At 44.3% G+C, this 20,244-nt stretch overlaps 4 protein-coding genes across 5 annotated transcripts; 3 read left to right on the forward strand and 1 right to left on the reverse strand.

The window, feature by feature from the left end:
- Positions 1-348: 348 nt before the first annotated feature.
- Positions 349-3,699, forward strand: LOC109736738 (putative pentatricopeptide repeat-containing protein At5g08490). Its single transcript, XM_073508642.1, has 2 exons — positions 349-3,326; positions 3,568-3,699. The coding sequence occupies exon 1, from the start codon at positions 490-492 to the stop codon at positions 3,109-3,111; it is 2,622 nt and encodes an 873-aa protein (XP_073364743.1). The 5' UTR covers positions 349-489; the 3' UTR covers positions 3,112-3,326; positions 3,568-3,699.
- Positions 3,700-5,069: 1,370 nt separating this feature from the next.
- On the forward strand, positions 5,070-8,713 carry LOC109736742 (uncharacterized). The gene is made up of 4 exons (XM_020295949.4): positions 5,070-5,336; positions 6,562-7,348; positions 7,621-8,006; positions 8,162-8,713. Exons 2-4 carry the CDS (start codon positions 6,702-6,704, stop codon positions 8,293-8,295), a joined length of 1,167 nt encoding a protein of 388 aa, XP_020151538.1. The 5' UTR covers positions 5,070-5,336; positions 6,562-6,701; the 3' UTR covers positions 8,296-8,713.
- Positions 8,714-8,938: 225 nt separating this feature from the next.
- LOC109736739 (uncharacterized) lies at positions 8,939-16,924 on the forward strand. 2 transcript variants are annotated; one of them, XM_020295947.4, is made up of 12 exons: positions 8,939-10,982; positions 11,609-11,761; positions 11,846-12,016; positions 12,225-12,307; positions 12,409-12,607; positions 13,155-13,276; positions 13,886-13,952; positions 14,027-14,077; positions 14,249-14,301; positions 14,762-14,972; positions 15,288-15,458; positions 16,621-16,924. In XM_020295947.4, the coding sequence occupies exons 1-12, from the start codon at positions 10,902-10,904 to the stop codon at positions 16,711-16,713; spliced, it is 1,455 nt and encodes a 484-aa protein (XP_020151536.1). In that variant the 5' UTR covers positions 8,939-10,901; the 3' UTR covers positions 16,714-16,924. The 2 variants fall into 2 exon arrangements, with proteins under 2 accessions (XP_020151536.1, XP_073364744.1); XM_073508643.1 differs by having other exon boundaries at positions 10,806-10,982; positions 11,609-11,748.
- A 213-nt stretch (positions 16,925-17,137) lies between these two features.
- Positions 17,138-19,951, reverse strand: LOC109736741 (two-component response regulator ORR1). The gene is made up of 6 exons (XM_020295948.4): positions 19,355-19,951; positions 19,016-19,074; positions 18,512-18,589; positions 18,309-18,379; positions 17,727-17,922; positions 17,138-17,617 (listed from the first exon to the last, which is right to left on the reverse strand). Exons 1-6 carry the CDS (start codon positions 19,470-19,472, stop codon positions 17,477-17,479), a joined length of 663 nt encoding a protein of 220 aa, XP_020151537.1. The 5' UTR covers positions 19,473-19,951; the 3' UTR covers positions 17,138-17,476.
- Positions 19,952-20,244: the final 293 nt, after the last annotated feature.

Raw genomic sequence — 20,244 nt, forward strand, 5'->3', positions numbered from 1 at the left:
TGTAGCTTGCACGGGATTATTTTGACCACCATAGATGCGGTAATTACTGTAATGTTACAAATTCGACGTCAAATTTTAACCATGGCAAATCGAATGTTTTTATGCCAAATTTAATTGTCGTGAGAATGAAATTTTTCTTTAGTAAGCATACCAAATCCTGACAAAAAATTGAACATGGCAAGAATTTACCATAATTGCTAGGAAATTGCCATCCTCATGGTAATTAAATTTGACATGAAAACCGGTCTATTTGCCATACTAAAAAGTGAGTTCGATTTGTTTGGGTCAAAATAGCCCGTTATGATGATCGGAGATGCTCCGTAACGCGAGGCGGCCCGTCCTGTCTCGGCCCCATCATTTCCTCCCTTTGCCAGAGCGCGCGGCTGCGGCCCGCGCCGTGCCCACCTTCGCTGCGCCGCAGCAAGCGTTCCAAGGCCTCCCATGCCCACGCCGGCACGCCATTCTCCACACTGGACCTTCCACTAAGCCATGCTCCTCCTCACAAGGCTGGCCAAACCCGGGTGCTGCTCTCCGACGACCTCCCCGCGTGTCGCCCATGCCGCTCTCGGGTGGAACCGGTTCTTCCACACCGGCGACGCACACAATGTGTTCGGTGCGATGCCTGCACCGGACCACAGGCAGTGCAGTGAGCTGCTCAGGGCGCGCACCGCGAGCGGGGATCACTACGGGTCCGTCTGCCTCGTCCGCGGGATGCTCGGGCGGGACCTCCGGCCCGACAGGCTCGCGCTCGCCGCGGCGATCAAGTCGGCGTCGGCGCTCCCCGACAGCGGTGCCCTGGGGAGTTGCCTCCACGGGTTTGTTGTCAGGCTCGGGAACGCCGCGGGCGTGGCTGTGGCGAAGGCGATCATGGACATGTACGGGAGGCGTGGGGCTCTGACGGACGCCCGCCTGGTGTTTGATGAAATGGGCTGCCCTGACGCGGTTTGTTGGAACATCCTGATCACTGGGACCTCCCGGGCTGGGCATTTTGACGACGTATTTGCCTTGTTCCGGTCTATGCTTGCGTGTGGTGTAGATGAAAGCATGCCGACTGCGGTAACGGTGGCTGTCGTCATTCCGGTATGTGCAAAACTGAGAGATTTGACGGCTGGGAGGAGTGTCCATGGCTATGTCGTCAAGACTGGGTTGGAATCTGATACGTTGTGTGGGAATGCATTGGTATCAATGTATGCAAAATGTGGTGCAGGTGGAATCACGGATGATGTGCATAGAGCCTTTTCTTCAATTCATTGCAAGGATGTTGTTTCTTGGAATTCGATTATCGCAGGATACTCTGAGAATGGGTTGTTCGAAGAAGCACTCGTACTATTTGGTCAGATGATCTCAGAGGAATGTCTTCCGAATTATTCAACAGTAGCCAATATTCTTCCTGTATGCTCGTTTATGGAGTATGGGAGGAACTATGGCAAAGAAGTGCATGGTTTCGTGTTCCGGTTTGGCTTATATATGGACATGTCTGTTTGTAATGCGCTGATGACTCATTATTCCAAGGTGTGTGAAATGAGGGTTGTGGAATCAATATTCAGAAGTATGAATTCAAGAGATATTGTTACGTGGAACACAATAATTGCTGGATATGTGATAAACGGGTGCAACTCTAGGGTGTTAGGCCTGTTCCGTAGGCTTCTGTCTACAGGAATGACCTCTGATTCTGTTTCTTTCATTAGTCTGCTCACTGCTTGTGCTCAAGTAGGTGATGTCAAAGGAGGGATGGCAGTTCATGGTTATATTTATCGGCATCCAGTACTTCGTCAGGAAACATCCTTAATGAATGCTCTTATTAGTTTCTATAACCAGTGTGACAGATTTGATGATGCTCTTCATTCTTTTGCTGATATTTTGGACAAGGATTCAGTATCATGGAATGCAATTCTATCGGGCTGTGCTAACAGAAAAGAACATATTGAGGAGTTCGCCAAACTCTTCTGTGAAATGTGCCGCAAGGTAACTCGTTGTGACTCTGTCACAATCTTAAATTTTATCCGCATGAGTACCTTCTGTGGTGCTAAGAGGGTTCGGGAAGCTCATGGATATTCCTTGCGAGTTGGTTATATTGGGGAAATATCAGTTGCAAATGCTACTCTCGATGCATATGCAAAGTGTGGTCAGCCGCAGGATGCAGATACACTTTTCAGAAACCTAGCCGGTCGGAACATTGTAACAGGCAATACTATGATTTCTTGCTACCTGAAAAATAACAGTGTAGAGCAAGCTGAGAGAATCTTCAATCAAATGCCTGAGAAGGATAGGACAACATGGAATCTCATGATTCAGTTGTATGCACGCAATAATATGTCTGATCAAGCTTTCTGTCTGTTTCATCAGTTGCAGTGTCCCGATACTGTTGGCATTACAAATATTCTCCTCGCTTGCATCCATTTGAGTTCGGTACAACTTGTGAAACAATGCCATAGCTACATGCTCAGAGCATCCCTAGAAGACATCCATCTTGAAGGAGCTCTTCTTGATGCATATTCAAAGTGCGGGAATATAACCAATGCATACAATCTATTTCGAGTCAGCCCTAACAAAGACCTTGTCACATTCACTGCCATGATAGGAGGCTATGCAATGCATGGAATGGCAGAAGAGGCAGTGGAGCTGTTTTATGAAATGCTTACACTTGACATTAAGCCAGACCATGTAGCTCTAACTGCTCTGCTGTCAGCCTGCAGTCATGCTGGGCTTGTTGATGCAGGAATCAAGGTTTTCAAGTTCGCCAGAGATATTTACAGAGTTGAACCGACAGCAGAGCACTACACATGCATGGTTGACCTTCTTGCCCGCGGTGGGCGTCTCCAAGACGCATACAGTTTTGTGTTGGATATGCCCCCTCACATGGCCAATGCAAATGTATGGGGCTCTCTGCTAGGAGCATGCAAGGTCCATGGAGAGATCAGAATCGGCCAGCTCGCAGCTGATCACTTGTTCTCCATGGAGGCCGGGGACATAGGGAACTATATCATTGTGTCAAACATCTATGCAGCTGATGAGAAATGGGACGGTGTGGAGCATGTCAGGAAATTGATGAAGTCCAAGGATATGAAGAAACCTGCAGGATGCAGCCAGGCACTTGTTTATAGCCAGTGATGTTAATCACCAAGATAGTTCTTTTATCTACGACATGGTTGGAAGTTTGTATCAGCAAATCAAAGATACACAAGCTGGCAAAGAACATTCAGTTACAACTTTCAACATTAGTGCAATTGATCTGGTCACAGGGTTGCAGAAACTTGAGTTGGAGTTTTTCTTCTCAAACATGTCTTTTGGTAGCTCTTCCGATCCATAGTATTTATCTTTCTGAGGTATGCAAATACGAAATTACCTAAGCACATTAAATGCTTGCATTTTGGTCGTTTGCGCTATCATAGCATTTTTGTAAAGATAACAGCATGCTACCAGGCGTGTCCGAGAAAGCGTTACTTGATTGAATTTTGTGTATGCTCGTTTGTCTCCTGACATCCAGCGTTGGTTCAACTGTGGATGAACTTGATAACTTTGTATCCATTAGTTATGCTTATGCTAACAAATTCATCCTATTGGCAGAATTGAGACAAATAAGTAACATGGCTCCAGGCCACAGCATGCATCCTGGAGTTGAAGCAAGCAGCAAATATATCATGTGTCATCTCCATTGGAACTCTCTTCGGCTTTCTACTAAGTACCAACCAAGGTTCAGTGACATTTCGTTTTTGTTCATGCCTTTCATCACAACAATGCTGTTTGTTTCTGACATCTTAGTTGTCTTGTAAATATTTTATTATGACACTGAATTATAAAATAAGGGTGCCTGCTGATTAATTTTGTCTCCAGAGGGAAACTTATTGTGTGTTTTAATTTGCATGCTGACTTGCAAGAACACATTCTTGTTCGCGCATATGGGCTGCTGTACTTGTACCTAAATCCTGCATGTATGCCTTAAGATTTACCTTTCCGGCGATCCTTCCTCTGCTAAACTAGTAAAACTATCATGGCGATCATAGAGGGCAATGGAATTGTTTTCTTCATAAAGTTGCATCAGCATGGCCTTTCTGGCTGTCTTGCGCAACTCTTGCCTTAAGAACAAGAATCGAGACTAATTGATTAAGGAAAGGAGCCCAATGCGACTCCTGAAAGAAGTTGGAACTAATAAACTTAACTCCTTGATGACAGGTTCACTACTCTGGAAGTCTTGGTGACAGTTGCTGACTCACTGGCATTAGGAATTTCAGCAATGTTATCTTTTTGGGGAAATCTGATTGGAGGTCTGTTAACAGCGTCAGCCAGGCCGATGAAACAACACAAGTAGCAGGAGTGAGGGTGAGAGCTCTCGTTCGGCTCGCTTGGTGTTGATCGAAGATATCTGGGTCAGTAGCTCGCCTTCCTGCTTGTGTTGATATTTTCATGCATAAAATTGGTGAAAGATTCACGCTTGCCCCCCTGACTCGCCTGCATCATCAGTTGCGTACAGTTCTTCCTTTTCAGAGTTTACACCAAAATTTGTTCTCATCTTTGGGTAGCTGTACAGTTCTTCCTTTCAGTTGCGTTCTTAGGACCTCGTAGATTTCGTTATGCCTGTCTTTTTTCCTTTTTTTAAATGTTGTTGAGCCAGTCCGTAAGACCCGCACCGCGCACCTTCTCGGTGTTTTCTTCTAATTCAGGAAAACAAGATGATTGATGAAGATTTTGCATGTGTACTGCACCGGGTCGAGATCCTCTGTAGCAGTGCACGGTGCAGTAGTGCAGATGACGTGTGGGGTCAGGTCCACTGCACCCATTCTCTTTGACAATCTGCTGATCTGCAGATACATCATCATCAGTTTTTTTTTGAGGGGGACGTCATCATCAGGTGGCTAATGGAAAAAAATAAGACTGCATATACATCCCAGCCCGTCACAGCCCAGAAGACCCAGGCCCAACCGCGTTTGAGGAGTCAACTATACTTGCCGGGAACGGAAACGCGCACCGAGTCCAGCACTAACTTTCCTTATGGCACGCGCTTTTTACCTCCACCGTCCGAATCGGAAAGAGGACACCTCACGTCACCTACCCTATATAATAACGACCTTCACCACGAGTTTGTTCCCCTTCGCGACCTCGCGGACAGAAGAAGAAGAGAGAGAGAAAAAAAGATTCCCCCGACTTCGCTCTCCGGAATCCTCCGCCCGCCGCCGCCGCAGTTTATGGATTTCGGAAGGAACGCTGCAGCCCGGACTTGTGAAGCGAAGAGCAGCGTCTCCCCCCGCCCCTCCGGTCTGCCCTTCTCACCGGCCCCCTCCACGCCGTGGTTCCGTGAGCTGTGGGTCAACGCCCCCAAATAACACCCTTTTGCAGAGGTACGTACGTGCGCCTACCGGTCTATCTGAATAGTGAGTATATAGACCATGGGGAAAGCTTTAAGCTGTGGGCGGCTGGAGCTTGCGTGGTGGATTGCCTGTGCTATCAATCTGTGCAAATTTCTATTGGATCGCTGTTAAACTTGCGAGGGCTTGGTATTTGGGGGAAGGCAAAGAGGGTTGGACTGCCGCAAAAGTGGATTCGGTAAAAATAAGTGCACAGTAGCTTCTTATTTGTCTCGGGCGCTACTCGTAGTGAATATTGTGAAAGAGGATAGCTCTAAATTGATGAAGAACGACTTGGAAGGTGTCATAAAGAGTACGGGTCCATTCACGAATCATTGTTTCATTTATGACTTGATGATTGTTTCCAGCAATTGTTAATCAATAAAGTGGTGGAAACAATCATTAGTAGCAACTGTGACAAAGAAAATAACCTCAAGACTAATTTTAAACAGGACACTGGTTTGTATTGTGCAGTGTGACAGTTTGTGCCTTAAACAGTTACTACAAGCAAACGTGCATAATCATAGGTCTATTTGGAACTTATAAAATCACAGGGCTTACTGTCAGACATTCAAGTCAAAGGTCATAGGTCTACTAATGGAAAGACTCATTGTGAAAGAGGATAGCTCTAAATTGATGAAGAACGACTTGGAAGGCATCATAAAGAGTACAGGTCCATTCACGAATCATTTTTTCATTTATGACTTGATGATTGTTTCCAGCAATTGTTAATCAATAAAGTGGTGGAAACAATCATTAGTAACAACTGTGACAAAGAAAATAACCTCAAGGCTTATTTTAAACAGGACACTGGTTTGTAATTGTGCAGTTTGACAATTTGTGCCTTAAACAGTTAGTACAAGCAAACGTGCATAATCATAGGTCTATTTGGAACTTATAAAATCACAGGGCTTACTGTCAGACATTCAAGTCAAAGGTCCAATTATTTGCCTTAAAAAAAAGGTCCAATTATTTGTATTGTAACTTTTTTCTGTAACTAATGGAAAGACTCATTGGTACTAATAAGGTTTAATGCGAGAACATATCAGGTTCAACAAAACCTTGTTATGAAAATGAAAAAATGGCGTGGACCGTGTTGTTCTTGAACTTATTTATTACTGTTAGTGATATGTTTGTGTTCCAAGATTTGCCACTTTTGGCTGATTTATTATATGGTTGTATTAGATGAAGTGAGTTGACATCTTTGCCCACATTTTAGGTGGAAATTGGTGGATTTCTCGATTGGTTGAAGGAAGTAAAACAAAGGAGACCCACTACCCAGCGTCCTTTCGGCGAGTGTTGGGGTCTTACCTATTTAAGCTAAAATAAGGCCATTCAAGAAGGCTGTCAACTGTAAACATGTATAGGCCGAAGATCCCCAATTCGGGGTGGGCTGCTTTCGATCACAGGTTGCGTGGCACAGCTGATGGAGGCGATGATGTTGATGTCAACTCATTTCCTGCTCTCTCGGGTTCTAGAGGCTCCAGTTCTGCCAGCAGCTCAGCTATAGGAAATAATAATATGCCAAAGGCAAAGCCTTTTGCATCAGTGATTCGCCCCCCTGTTGAATTTGCAGTTGTTGGTAATGAAAATGGAAATAGGCATTTGACTGATCACATGGTGAGAACAAATTCTGGTGTAAACTCTGCATCTGGTAACAAAATTAAGCTCCTGAAGGATGCTCATAGTTGGGCCGACAGTAATTTAATTGAGGACATATTGGCTGGCGTGGATAATGATGTTGGCCAGTCATCTGTTTTGCTGAAATCCATGGTCGCTCCTGACTTTCTGCCAAGGGAGGGTAGAACAACTGGTCAATCTCCTTTTGAGATGAATAAAGCACATGGTTCAGTGTCAGGAAACACTATAGCAGAGAATAAACATTCAAATGAATCACAACTGTTGCCACCGCAAATGAATTTAATCTCTATACCCCAGGAGCCTGAATTAGAAGAGTTTGATGATGATTACTTAAACCACCGGAAAGATGCATTGAAGATGATGAGGTATATTGCAAATCCTTGTATTTGTTATGGGTTTCACTAGCTTATGCATATCAGAGTAGGCTGCATTCATGCAAACCCAGACAAATGTAGGTCGAATAAATGCAAACTTTCGTAGCAACATACTTCTGTAACTCATAGAGTATCTTGCATCAGCATGATGGTCAGAATCTGAGAGACAAGATTAGCTAACTTTGACCCCTTGAATGTGCCGCACTCCTGACGTTGAGTCTTTTCGTGTGACACTGACCCATTGTATTTCCTTTTGGTCATAGGGCTGCCACAAAGCATTCTCAGGCTGCCAGCAATGCATTCTTCAGAGGTGACCATGCTGCTGCCAAGGAACTCTCCCTCAGAGCTCAAGAAGAGCGGTTGGCTGCTGAAAAGTTAAATAATAAGGCAGCAGAAGAAATATTTCATCTCAGGAACAGCAACAATAACATTTGGAAGATAGACATGCATGGTCTACATGCATCAGAGGCTGTAACTGCATTGGAGAGGCATCTTCACATGTTAGAGTTCCAGCCACCAGGGAATAATCCAACTTCAACTGATGAATTAGATAAGTCTGAACCCACAATTGCTGTCCCAAATGAGGTTGCAGCAGAGAAAGTGGTGGTGTTTCTTCGCCCTAGACAGTCTGTCTTAGAGGTGATCACAGGTAATATATTGCCCTCTATTAACTTATTTGTTAATTACTCGAAACTTCTTGTTACCCCAATCACTGCCACATGAGGGCATCACTACTCTTTTGTAGCCGTACCTTGTGTAAGCAACACCAGATATAGTGAGATCTTATTGTTTTGCATCTTACAGGGATTGGCAGGCACAGCAAAGGACAGGCTTCACTGCCTGCTGCAGTCAGGGGCTTCCTTATTGAAAATGGGTACCGATTTGAGGAGCAGAGGCCTGGTGTTTTCTCTGTTCGCCCTAAATTTCGCCGCGGGTAAACCTGTGCAAGACTGAAACCATTCCATCAAGTTCCGTTGTTCGGCAAATAAATTTCTGTGAAATGTGCTGTCAACGAAATAGAACATAGGAATTTGGGCAACTCGTAGTTCGTGTATCTTGAATGTGGGAACTAGGCGTCGACCAGTTGGCTAGTGATGCGCTACCGGCTGCCCGCCCAGCCTTTCACCATCGTCCGAGCCTTGTGTTCCGCAGGGTGTGTGTGCCTGATTTTAATTTTTCTTAACAAATTGTCGTAGGGGCTAGTCCGTATGGGTCTCCTTTTTTTTTTGTATCTTGAATGTAACAAGTTTTACAGATACTAATGTTATTGTGTAGCCATCTGACAAGAGATGCATAATTGTATGTAACTATATACAAGATGACAATCAAGGCCACAATGTACTGTTATTTTGCTTACTGCTGCAACCAAGGTTTCTGATTACTCTATGATTTGAATGCCACAGAATTTCTCTTGGCAGTTTTTTCTATCTTTTGCCCCATGCAAAACATTGCATTGGAGCATGTGCAGTGCAATAAAAAATAAGAGGACAAGAAAAGAAGTGAAAGAAGAAAGAAAAAAAAACCTAGGTTCTTTTAGGAAATGTCATCATGGCTTAGCTTTATTTCACACTTCCTCCGTTCCATAATGTAATGCATATAGATTTTTTGAAAACTCAAACCTCACAAACTTTGACCAAGTTTGTGGAGGAAAACAATTACATGTAGAAAGCCAAACATATGTCATTAGATTCGTCATAAGATGTAGTTTTGTTTTTATATTTTTGATATTATAGATATATATAGTTTTCTCTATAAACTTGATCAAAATTTGCAAAGTTGACTTCTCAAATATGCACTGCATTAGGAACGGGGCAAACTAGGGTACATCATTTAAGTTAAAAAAAGACACATCATTCAAAAACCAACTGGTAATAAACCAGGAGGATTCTTCGTCCACAAACCCTAATCATACTAGCTAACTCGTGAGCAACACGGTTTGGAAAAAGGTCGCACACTAGGCAGGAGCCCATTTAGATTGGATCCGAGTGGAAATTGGTGTGGACTCCTAGTGGGCCAAGTGTTGAGCCCACGTCGGAGGTGTATATAAAGGGGAGTGGGGTGCACATTTTATGTTTGATATTTTTCTCCCTACCACAACCGCCGCCACTTCCGATGCCCCTATGCCTTGCGACCAGACCTAGCAGTCCACCGCCCGATGCTACTCCTCGTACGGGTGGATACCTTAAGTAAATTAAGGTATTAATTTACTTACCAACCTAGCAGTCCGTCGCCCAATGCTACTCCTCGTACGGGTGGATACCTTGGAGGCATCGCTATTGCTTCAGAAGGTAAGTAAATTAAAGTGGAATTGGTTCAGAAGGTAAGTAAATTAAGGTAATTTACTTACCTTAATCACAAGCTAACGCACTAGAATATTTATATCCCGTTGCAACGCACGGGCATTGTTCTAGTCAAACCAACTAAAAAAGCTTCACACACCAACATAAACTCATCAGATCCAAATAATCGGATGTGCAAGGACAGAAAACTCTAACTTCATAGCACCGCCAAAAGAACGATAGTACTTTTATTCTGACAAAATACAAAGATCACTAGACGTTGAAGAGGAACATAAAAATCTTGAAGATGCGAAGTCCCCCTAGCTCGCAACGCTAAGATGGCAGCCGGAGGCGAGGGGACCAAAGATCGCTGGCGACAGCTGTTGCTGCGCCGTTCACGAATCTAGCGTCGTGCTAATTGATTTTGTCTAGGGAGTCTCCTCTCACTTCTATTATTTCCTTTATCCCACCTTCTAGTGCAAGGGTAAATCAGTTCGTGGGCTTTGGTGAGTATATTTTCGCCATGACTTTTCCTTGAATTGCTCGAGGGGATCGAAGGATATTCTGTATATGTATATTTTCGTCATCTTCTACCTTCCATAATTCACATGTAGCCTTTTTTTGAAGGTTTGGATTTCATATCATATGTTGTGCCAAACATAAAATAAACCGTTTGTCAAGGTTGCATCAAAATTTACCATCTGGAAATATATAGGGCGTAGAACTTTGACATACAAAAATGAGTTATTTCTTTTTGCGACAAAAAATAGGTTATTCTCGATAGGACGCCAAACTTGTTTCCCAGTAGGGTCCTGTTAAAGTACACAATATCTCAAAACCGCATAACTCTTTCCTTTAGGGACATACATTTTTCACTAGGCAAACCAGTGTATATGTTTTTGGTTTTCCTCGTCACTCCACCAATGTCGTGACATCGCCTCCATAATTTCCTTGCAAAAAGAAATCCTAGATTGACGTTTCCTTTAGAGGGACTGTAAAGTAATCTTTACGAAAGGAATTGAGAGGAAAAAAACCGAAGAGAAGATAAAACGGGAAGCACAGCGGTTCATCGTTCAGGAATTTGCCACGTGGCTACAGATTTTACGACACGCTCTGTGGCCGCCGTCCGGTGGATGCCCGGCCATAGCCATACAGAAACCCTGAGTACTGGGCCCAGGTGTCAGTGACACACACCCACTGCTCGCCCCCTCCCCCGAAACTGTCCACGCCCCCACGGAGCTCCGAGTAGTCGGAGGCAGGCAGCGATGGCCTCGCCGGCGGTGGCGATGCGGCGCCCGTCCCCCACCGTCCTCGCCTCCGCCCCTCGCCGCCGTCCCCGCCTTCACGTGAGTGCCCACTCCCGTCGCTCTCGTGGCGCCCGCCTGCCGAAATTGTTTAGGCCCGTACCGTATCTGCGCGTTCTGATCTGGTGTCCCGGCCTAATAATTTCCGCGCTTTGATGGCGGAATTCTGAGCTTCGATTATGGAATGTCAAATCCTCTTGGAGCGATCCAGCTAGTCCAGCAGAGTTTGACTGCCGCACCGTTGGCGAGTCAGTAACTTAAGGGAATCGGTTGCTCTTGGATTAGCTCCACTTGAAGTGAGCGGACAGGACCATTACGTTTAAGCTTAAGATTGGTAGGATTTGGTTTGTGTGATAATAAGCCTGGTGAACTGGCAGTTAGAGAGTTGTTCCTGTCACATTTTTATATATACATGAAACCAATACCGATATGATGACTGTTAACGATTTAAGTATCTACACCCTTATGAACACGGTGTTCTATTAAACATTAGAGAAATGAATCATGTACACACTCCAATCCGGCTTTGCGCAACTTCCTCACCCCAGTCTACAAATGATATCCATTCTGGAATTTGTGTAATTCTTGTCCTGTGTAATGTTTCTTATTTTGTGCCAAATTCTGTTCCCAAGCCTTTGCTTATTCATTTCATCCACAATGATTTGCAGGAGTATTCACCTTCCAACATGGGCTCCCCAAGCTCGGCTTCACGGTTAAAAGTTACTGCACTTTTTGGGTGGATCAAGGGAGATAGATATTCGAGAACTCGTGAACTGATCCCTTCTGCTGAATCGTACACTCTCACAGGGTCAGCCTCAGAGGTGTTTCTGTGTTTCTTGAGTCAACTCTTTTTCCAGGACTTGTGCCCCTGATTCATGGCTTTCTTAACCATTTCTTGATTTTAGGTGGACATGAAGCCACGTGAGGTATCGATTTCTGTTGTCTCTTCTATCATGGACATACCTCCGGCAGAATGGGATGCATGTGCAGTTGATTCAGTTGAGCCTGAAAAGTTTAATCCTTTTCTTACACATGCATTTCTCTCGAGCTTAGAGGAATCAGGTTCTGCAGTGAAGGTGAGCATATAAAGCACCATTTCTTGATTCCGTACACCCACTATCAGACTTTATACTCATTTCATGGTTCATTTATTCGTGTTAATATACTCCCAGAAATTTCAATACCTAATATCTCTAACTTCTGTTCTATCCCGATAAGCATGGGCCCTACAATTTATAATTGTTATGAGCCTCCTTGAAATGTCATGTCTTGTACTGATTTCAGGAAACAGGGTGGTTACCTCTGCATGTTGTTGCACGGGACGAGAGCGAAAATATTTTAGGTGTTGTTCCGCTTTACCTTAAAAGGTTTAACATCATTAACACAATATCATCTACCGTTTCCCTAATTTCTGTACACTTCCCTTCATCTCATTCATTGGCTGAACGACCACAATGTGCATTTGCAGCCATTCTAGGGGTGAGTTTGTATTCGATCAGTCATGGGCGGAAGCTTACCACAGCTATGGACTTGAATACTATCCAAAGTTGCAGTCTTGTGTCCCTTTTACTCCAGTAACTGGTCAAAGAATATTACTTCGGGATACATCCTACCGGGATCAAGTTTTTGATGCTTTAGTAAAAGCTTTGAAGAATTTGGCTACCAAGGTAGTGAAGTCAGAATTCTAGCAATATATTGTTAACAGTCTCTTGGCTACCGAATAATTGTAGCAAAAGTTACAAAATGCTATTGTATGGTTGTGCTTTGCTTCATATGGCAATGGCAATATGACATTTTGATACTCAATAGGAATCATTATTCATCAATTTATGAATCAGTTGTCTTTTCATTTACTCTAGTTTTGTTGCCATTTCCAATGAATACAACAGGCCACCAGGTTTAGTTCACTGAATTGGAAGGCTCTGTTGTCTTCTTGCAGCTAATGTTTCGAAATCAATGCTTTGTCTTTATTGAATTGTCTAACAGCGATAAGTGAATGAGAGTAATGAGAGTTTTATAGTCAGAGTCTCTTTAGACCTGCTGAATCTTCATGGTGTTTGCTAATTTCGATTTTGGGGTATACAATGTTATAATAGCATGTAATTTGCCTATGCATTTTTTATTTCATTGATAGCTTCTGTGACTCTTAAATAGGTGGAAACCCTCCGATCCACTGGACGAATTGACAATCTTTTGTTTTCTGCTGCATTTCAGCTGAATGTGTCATCACTGCATATAACTTTTCCATCTGAAGGTGAATTTAGCAAGTTGAAGGATAGTGGATTGTTGCAAAGAATTGGGCTGCAATACCATTGGACAAACCGGAACTACAAATGGTACGTTAACATGAGATTTATAGAACTTCTGGATTGCAGTGGTTTAAAGTGCTCTTCTGACCACATAAGGCTATGACTCAGGGCCCACATTTAGTCATAAGCACGGCCTGGTAGACATATAAACAGGATTACATCACAAACAAGGGCACCTACAATTTTCATCACAATAATGCAACCTCCAGGATTTTCTTTTCAACAACCTTCCACACTTGTTAACATATCAAGATCCCAGATTGTTGATAACTTGATATACCTTTTCTTTCATTTTATCTGGGACTTTATTTGGGCAGTGTGGTGAACAAGCTAGTAATACAATCTTCTCAGACATTTCTTGGTGGTTATGAGATTGTTTCCCCCCTGTTTGGGTTTACATCTGCATGACCATCCCAATGGAATAGTTGATGTCGGCAGATAATTGTAGATAAGCAAGAGCTTATATGCAAGAAATGCGAGTCCCTATGTTAAAAGTATAAACATTCTACCTTGGGATTTATGATCATGCCATTGCCCTCATTTGCTACTTTTGGAAATTTTATGAGCTTACATGCTATTGATTATGTGATTATGATATATCAATATTTACTGATATCTCTTTGTTCCACCCTTCAGTTTTGATGATTTTTTGATGGATTTGAAGCAGCCCAAACGGAAGAATATCAGACAAGAACGTAAAAAGGTTTGCCTTTGTTTTGGATTCCCTTTTCAAATTTTGGATATAAATAACATTTATATTTTTATCCTGCTTTTCAGATTCCTGCCCAGAACTTAGAAATGAAGCGCCTCCGAGGAGATGAAATAAAGGTACTTACTTTACTCAGCTGCTTATTTGTACTCAGTATTAGTTTTCTTGGCATCATCAGATACTTCCACTAATACCTGCTCAGCCGCCTTTCTTTCTGAGGCACTTCAAGTTTATTTCACAAAACAGTTGCAGATTTTACCAACTTATAATGGTTTTCCTTCGCATTGCAGAGCAGCCACTGGGACACCTTCTATAAATTCTACCGTAACACAACTGATAATCAGTTTGGTCCAATAACACTCTCTCCTTGTAATTTACTTTCTGTATTTTTCATGTTAAACAATTCCCAAGTGGTTCTTTCCTGAACAAATCACAAGGTTTCTTCAAATAGTTGTCTATCTTCTGCGGACATTTTATTAAACTAAACTTTGCTAAATGAGTAACAGATTTCTACCAATGCATGCGTCACTGTGCAATAAGAGCTTGAAAGTAATTAAAGCAATAACAGCTGGCAAAATGCTTTTAATTGCTAAATAGTAGTGCATATACTTGTACTTTGATTGGACGCACAAAGTTCTAAAAATCATCCCCCTCACCCCCCCTCCCCCCCCACACACACACACTCTCGTTTTTGCTCGTATGACCCACAGAATATTTGTTGGTGGGTACTATTTGAATTTGTGGTACTTGCATAGAAGTTGTGTGACGTAATTTTTTCACTTATATGATAAGTTTGTTTGCAGCTGGGGCAGAGCATACTTGACGCGGGAGTTCTTTCACCTTTTGGGAGAAAAGATGGGGGACAAGGTAATGCTAATTGTTGCTGAACATGATGATAAAGTTGTCGCTGGAGCTCTTAATCTTATTGGAGGCGATACATTATATGGCCGCTTATGGGGATGCCTACCAGATGCCCATTTCCCCAATTTGCATTTTGAAGCTTGCTATTACCAGGTAATTCACACATCTTTGTACAATAATGTATACTGTATTAACTGAGAACTAATTTGTCATGGCAATACTGTCCCCAACTTTCATCGGGACATGCTTATTCGACCATTCTGCAAAAAGGTAGAGCTGTTTCGAATGATGGGATGGCCAGTTGATCATCAATTGCACTTGTGTTTTTCATCTGTTCATAAGAATCGATTTCCTGTAGAAGATTGAATTCAAAAGTCTCTTATATTTGTAGTGGACATATTATATCTGACTGGTACTCTGAACAATGTGGAGACACATATGGTTCTTATAGAATATTTATACGTTCAGGCAATCGAAGCGGCCATAGAACTAAACCTGAGTAAGGTGGAAGCTGGTGCCCAGGGAGAGCACAAGATCCAGCGTGGTTACCTCCCTGTGACAACTTACAGCTGCCACTACTTCTTAGAACCTGGTTTTGCGACAGCTATAGGAAATTTTCTTGTACATGAGACAGCTCAGGTATTCCACTTGAATACTCGATCAGTTGCCAGAGATTATTCAAAATATATTCCCTTAAATGTCACTTAGCCATCTTTTTTTGACTAAATGCTTTTGAGATCTTATGGGTTTCAGCTCTAGCCTACCCCAACTTGCTTCGGACTAAAGGCTTTGCTGTTGTGACTTAGCCATCTTTTTGTGTTTGCTTCAATATATGCCTCCTATGGATTTGTAAACCGCTTTCTTAAATATATTGCATCCACAATTGCTACTCAGCCATCTGCATGCATAGTATCTGCAATTACTTAGTGTTATGTCATCTGAAAGCCGAACTCATAGCAGAAGACTATTATTGCGTCCTTAATTGTGAAATGTAAACATGGTACCCTGTTTTCGATAGAACTATTCAAGTGTTATGGCTTTATGTTATGATGGCTGATAAGCCACTACTGTGCGGATTGATTGGTCTTAAGTTTGCACTGTGTAGAGCATGCATCACCATTAAACTCCCATGTAATTCTTCGGTGGACAGTTATGCATTCTGCTCCCTCTCTCACATTGAGCTTCAGCTTTTGCACTGTGTAGAGCATGCATCACCATTAAACTCCCATGTAATTCTTCGGTGGATAGTTATGCATTCTGCTCCCTCTCTCACATTGAGCTTCAGCTTTTGGAGCTAATAAATGCCAAACAATAGCGGCTACTGCTCTTGGAAAGGAGTGTATGCTTTCTTGCACACTTAAAAAAGGTGTATGTGTTAATATAGTAACTAGAATTTAATGATAACACTTGTCTAAATATGCATTTCCCACAGAAAAGAATATTGGTGCCGTGTATCGACCCTTCCACATTTCTTTTCTAAATTAACACTCGCGCGCAAAAGCAAAAACGAACTAGTAAATTTCAACTTTTCCATCTTAGAAATATATTAACCATTATAGACTACCTCCATTTCATGATGTCATGAGTAATTCTATGTTTTCTGACAAATAATACTTGTATACTTTTATCTCCATCTTGCATTTGTCCACTCTTTTGAATTTAGGGACAAACAGTAGAGAAAGCTGTTTTTTGTGCTGCTCCTTCATTTTATTAGAATCCTTCTATTTTCCAATAGGTGCTTATCCACCAAGTACGTTGCTGACAATTCCGACTAATGTTTTCTTGTTTGCGTTGATATCAGGTTAAGCATGTCATCAATGTCCTGCATGAATCAGGTCCATACAAGGAAGACATATTGAAAGAATTTGCACCTCAACCAGACGGTGAAATGTAGAACAGCGGAAGGAACTTGCAGCTATGCATGCAACGATAAATACAACAGACGTAGCAGTAGGAAGACGGGCGATCCCATGCGACAGGAGGCAATATTGTGATTTCAATGGCTCGGATCCCTCACCCACCTTTGTACATTATTATTACTAGGCATGTAAATAGCAAACATTTTATCTGGAATCATCTAATAGAAGGTCCCATCTGAAAGCAAACATTCTATCGCGCAATTTTGCTGTCTGAACTACTGCATGAATGCAATTACACGATTCAGGAGTACAATACATGGACGGTATAGACCTGACCTTTGAGACCATACTAGGGTGTCTGCATCATCTTTTTCTTTTCCCATCAGAAGATCTGGTGCTACTTTTAAGTCAACTTGTGCTGTTCTTTTCTCATGAGATCTGATGAACTAGTGAAACAGGTGAGCAGTCGCCCTCAACCAAGTGAAAGGCGAAGAAAAGTTCCCTGGATGTCACATCAGTAGATCAGCCAAGATCCAAGCCAAAAGGGACATCAGATACTGCCTGCCTCATTGTGCGTTTTGTACAAGGATGGATACAAGGGGTTCTTCCTCAACTCATCAGCCCAACAAGGCAAAGAACCGACGCCCGCCCGGTTAGAATCTCAAAGCAAACGAATCTACTACCTAAAGCTCCATCCATGGTTGTTGAAACATGGAGGTTCACTGCTCACTCATAAGCTACGACACAAGAGCTACTCCTCTTTGCAGAGCTGCAGCATGTCACTGGACCGCGGCACCATCACCTCAGGTAGGAGAGGAAGCAGCCGTTGGACCATCTGTGCAGGAGCTCGCCGACGCACAGGATGGCGTAGACCAGCAGGATGAACTTGAAGAGGAACGGGAAGTAGTGCGAGAGCCCGGCGCTCGACGAGTGGAGAACCTGAAAAAAAAAAAAACACAACAGCAAGCGAAGATGATGATGAGTCCTGGAACATCAGACGGTTAGACGACGGTGCGGTAATAAGATGGAGGTAGGGGTGGTGACGTGCCATGGCAATATCGGTGAGGTGTGCTCGCCGTCGGAGCGACGACTTGCCGTCGACAGCAGCTATGTGGTCCGCACTCTTGCTCACAGTGCTGCATGGAGGGTCCTTCGGCTTCGCGTTCGAGCAGCTCCTCAGGCGCGGCACATCCTTGCTCTGAAGAGGCTTCACGATGTAATCTTCAGCACCAGCCTTGAGGCATCTGTCCCCAGCAAAAAGTTAAGCCGGTTACTATCAGGTATCAGCTGCAGGATTCGGTATAGTACAATCAACAGATTACAAAGACACAATGAATGCACTGAGAAAAGCAGAGATCTCCATGGGATGTTCAAAATTCACTGATACTGATACATAATGGGAAGAGCAAGGACAGGCAGCATAATGAACTGACTGCAGGGTATTTACTGAAGCAGCAAGCACTGTGGCTACGAATCCATCTTATTAACTGAGCTTTAGCCCCATGATGTACTGTCTGCCTACTGTCGCAGCAAAGGCAATCCTTTTTTGCCCCCACCCCCATAGCTTCATCGACTTTGAACAAAAATGGATGCTCGAGTGAAGAAAAGGGGAAACAAAATCGAGGCTCACCTGCTGATCCTCTGGGGTTCGTTCTCCGACGACATGACGATCACCGGGATGGGCTTGAGAGGACTCATGGCCTGAAAACGTTCATGGAAATTAGTAATGGAATTCTGGGAGCATTGGACATGTTCTACCAGCCAGAATAATGACTGACACAGCACAAATGTGGAAGAAAACATAGGTATGTATGCATGCAGTGAGATGTGCACCTTGATGGCCTTGAGGAGGTCGTAGCCAGTCATCTCAGGCATGCAGTAGTCAGTGAGCACCATGTCGACGGCCTGCTCCTGCAGACAAACACCACAGGTGAAAGAAAACAATCAGTGCTAGCAGATTATTATTACCCTGCTAATCCAAGCAACACCTTTCTCCAACCGTGCCTTAAACTAGTGCTCTCATGTCCTGTGGCTACCAGACAGCCTCAGCAGGCCGCTGTAAGACGGCGAGTTTTTATCCCTTTCCCCCCATAAAAAAGTGGCGACCTTTTTCTGGCTCTCGTCCTCCCCTCCCAAGAACACAAAACCCTCACGCGCGCATGCGCGAGCCCGCCCCCTCCCCCCGTACGGTACGGCGGCCGGCGTGCCACCGACAAGTGGCGCGCCGCCGTGAAATGGGCGAAATTAAATAAGAGGAGAAGCAAGTCTTGCTTTGCAGTTGATGATTGCTCTGTGGTACTGAATGCGAGGCGATGTGCGGATGGAATTGTTAGTTACCTTGCCGTCCTTGAGCCCCAGGAACTCCATGGCCTTCTTGGCGCTGTCCACGGCGATGACTGTGTGATGTGGTAATAAGATTTTAGTTCAGAGCAAACGTGGTGGTAAAAAGCTCAGAAACGCCGCGGCAATGGGGAAGGAAAGGATGATTAAAAACATGGGACGATGACGATCGATTATGGTCTCTATCTTCAGTTTGCACACATGCTGTTCAAGAGAAGCACGCGCATGGGACGAGCAAATTAACAGAGCAAAAGCATGGGCGGCAGAGGAAAATTGAACGGCGGCCATTGAAGAGAATTCAATCTAAAGAGAGGCATGGAAGGGAAGGGAGCTGACCGTGGAAGGAGCCGGCGAAGGTGTTGCTGCCGAGCACCAGCTCCACCACCTTCCTGTCGACCGGGGAGTCGTCCACCACCAGCACCCTCGTCACGCCCTCCGCGCCTCCTCCTTCCATCTCCCTCTCCTCTCCTCTCCTCTCTACCAGACAAACAACCACTCCAGCAGCAGGTCCTCGGCCCTCCTACTAGTGGTAAGAAAGATACTAGAGGGTATTATCACTGCGAGTGCGAGGCGTTGCACCGGAGTGAGGTGAGGTCAGAGGCGGCACCGAGAATGGGCTTTTAAGCAGCCGGGCGGGAGGTGGGAGAGAGTACGCGCATTTGATTTGATGACCCGGCGCACCTGCAGGCCAGTGATGAAGGCTCCTCCCCTCTCCTCTCCTCCTCTTCTTCAGGGGGTGACCGCGAGCGTGGGAGAGAGAGAGAGGGAAGAGGCGGGGTGGGCCCGAGCCTCGCGCGCGCGGGGCCCGCCGGCGGTGGCCAGCTCGTGGGGCACGGGAAATGCTTTCCCCTCCCCCTCCTCTAGATTTTGCTGTCGGGGAATCTCTCCACCCCCTCCCCTCCCCTTTTCTCCGTTTCCCTTTCCCTTTTCCCCGGTCCGTTCGACACCACCAGAGAATCGCCACCGGTGGTACGACGGCGATCCGCGCGTCGTGGCGCCACGCGTTGCATCATATGATTCATATCATCGGCTAGTAAAACAATTCTCATTATCTTGGCGTTGGTGATTATGTTCGTTCGTGATTGAAAACCATTTGACCCGCGCGGGGTCCGATCGCGGGCATGATCGCGCCACGGCGTGGAGGGGGCTAAAGAAAGTCAGCACGTGGATTCGGCGCGGGATACGTTCCAACCGTTCCCTGGCTTGTTTTATGGCGCTGGCTGGAG

Source organism: Aegilops tauschii, chromosome 2 (genome assembly GCF_002575655.3).
Source record: "Aegilops tauschii subsp. strangulata cultivar AL8/78 chromosome 2, Aet v6.0, whole genome shotgun sequence".
NCBI lineage: Eukaryota > Viridiplantae > Streptophyta > Magnoliopsida > Poales > Poaceae > Aegilops > Aegilops tauschii.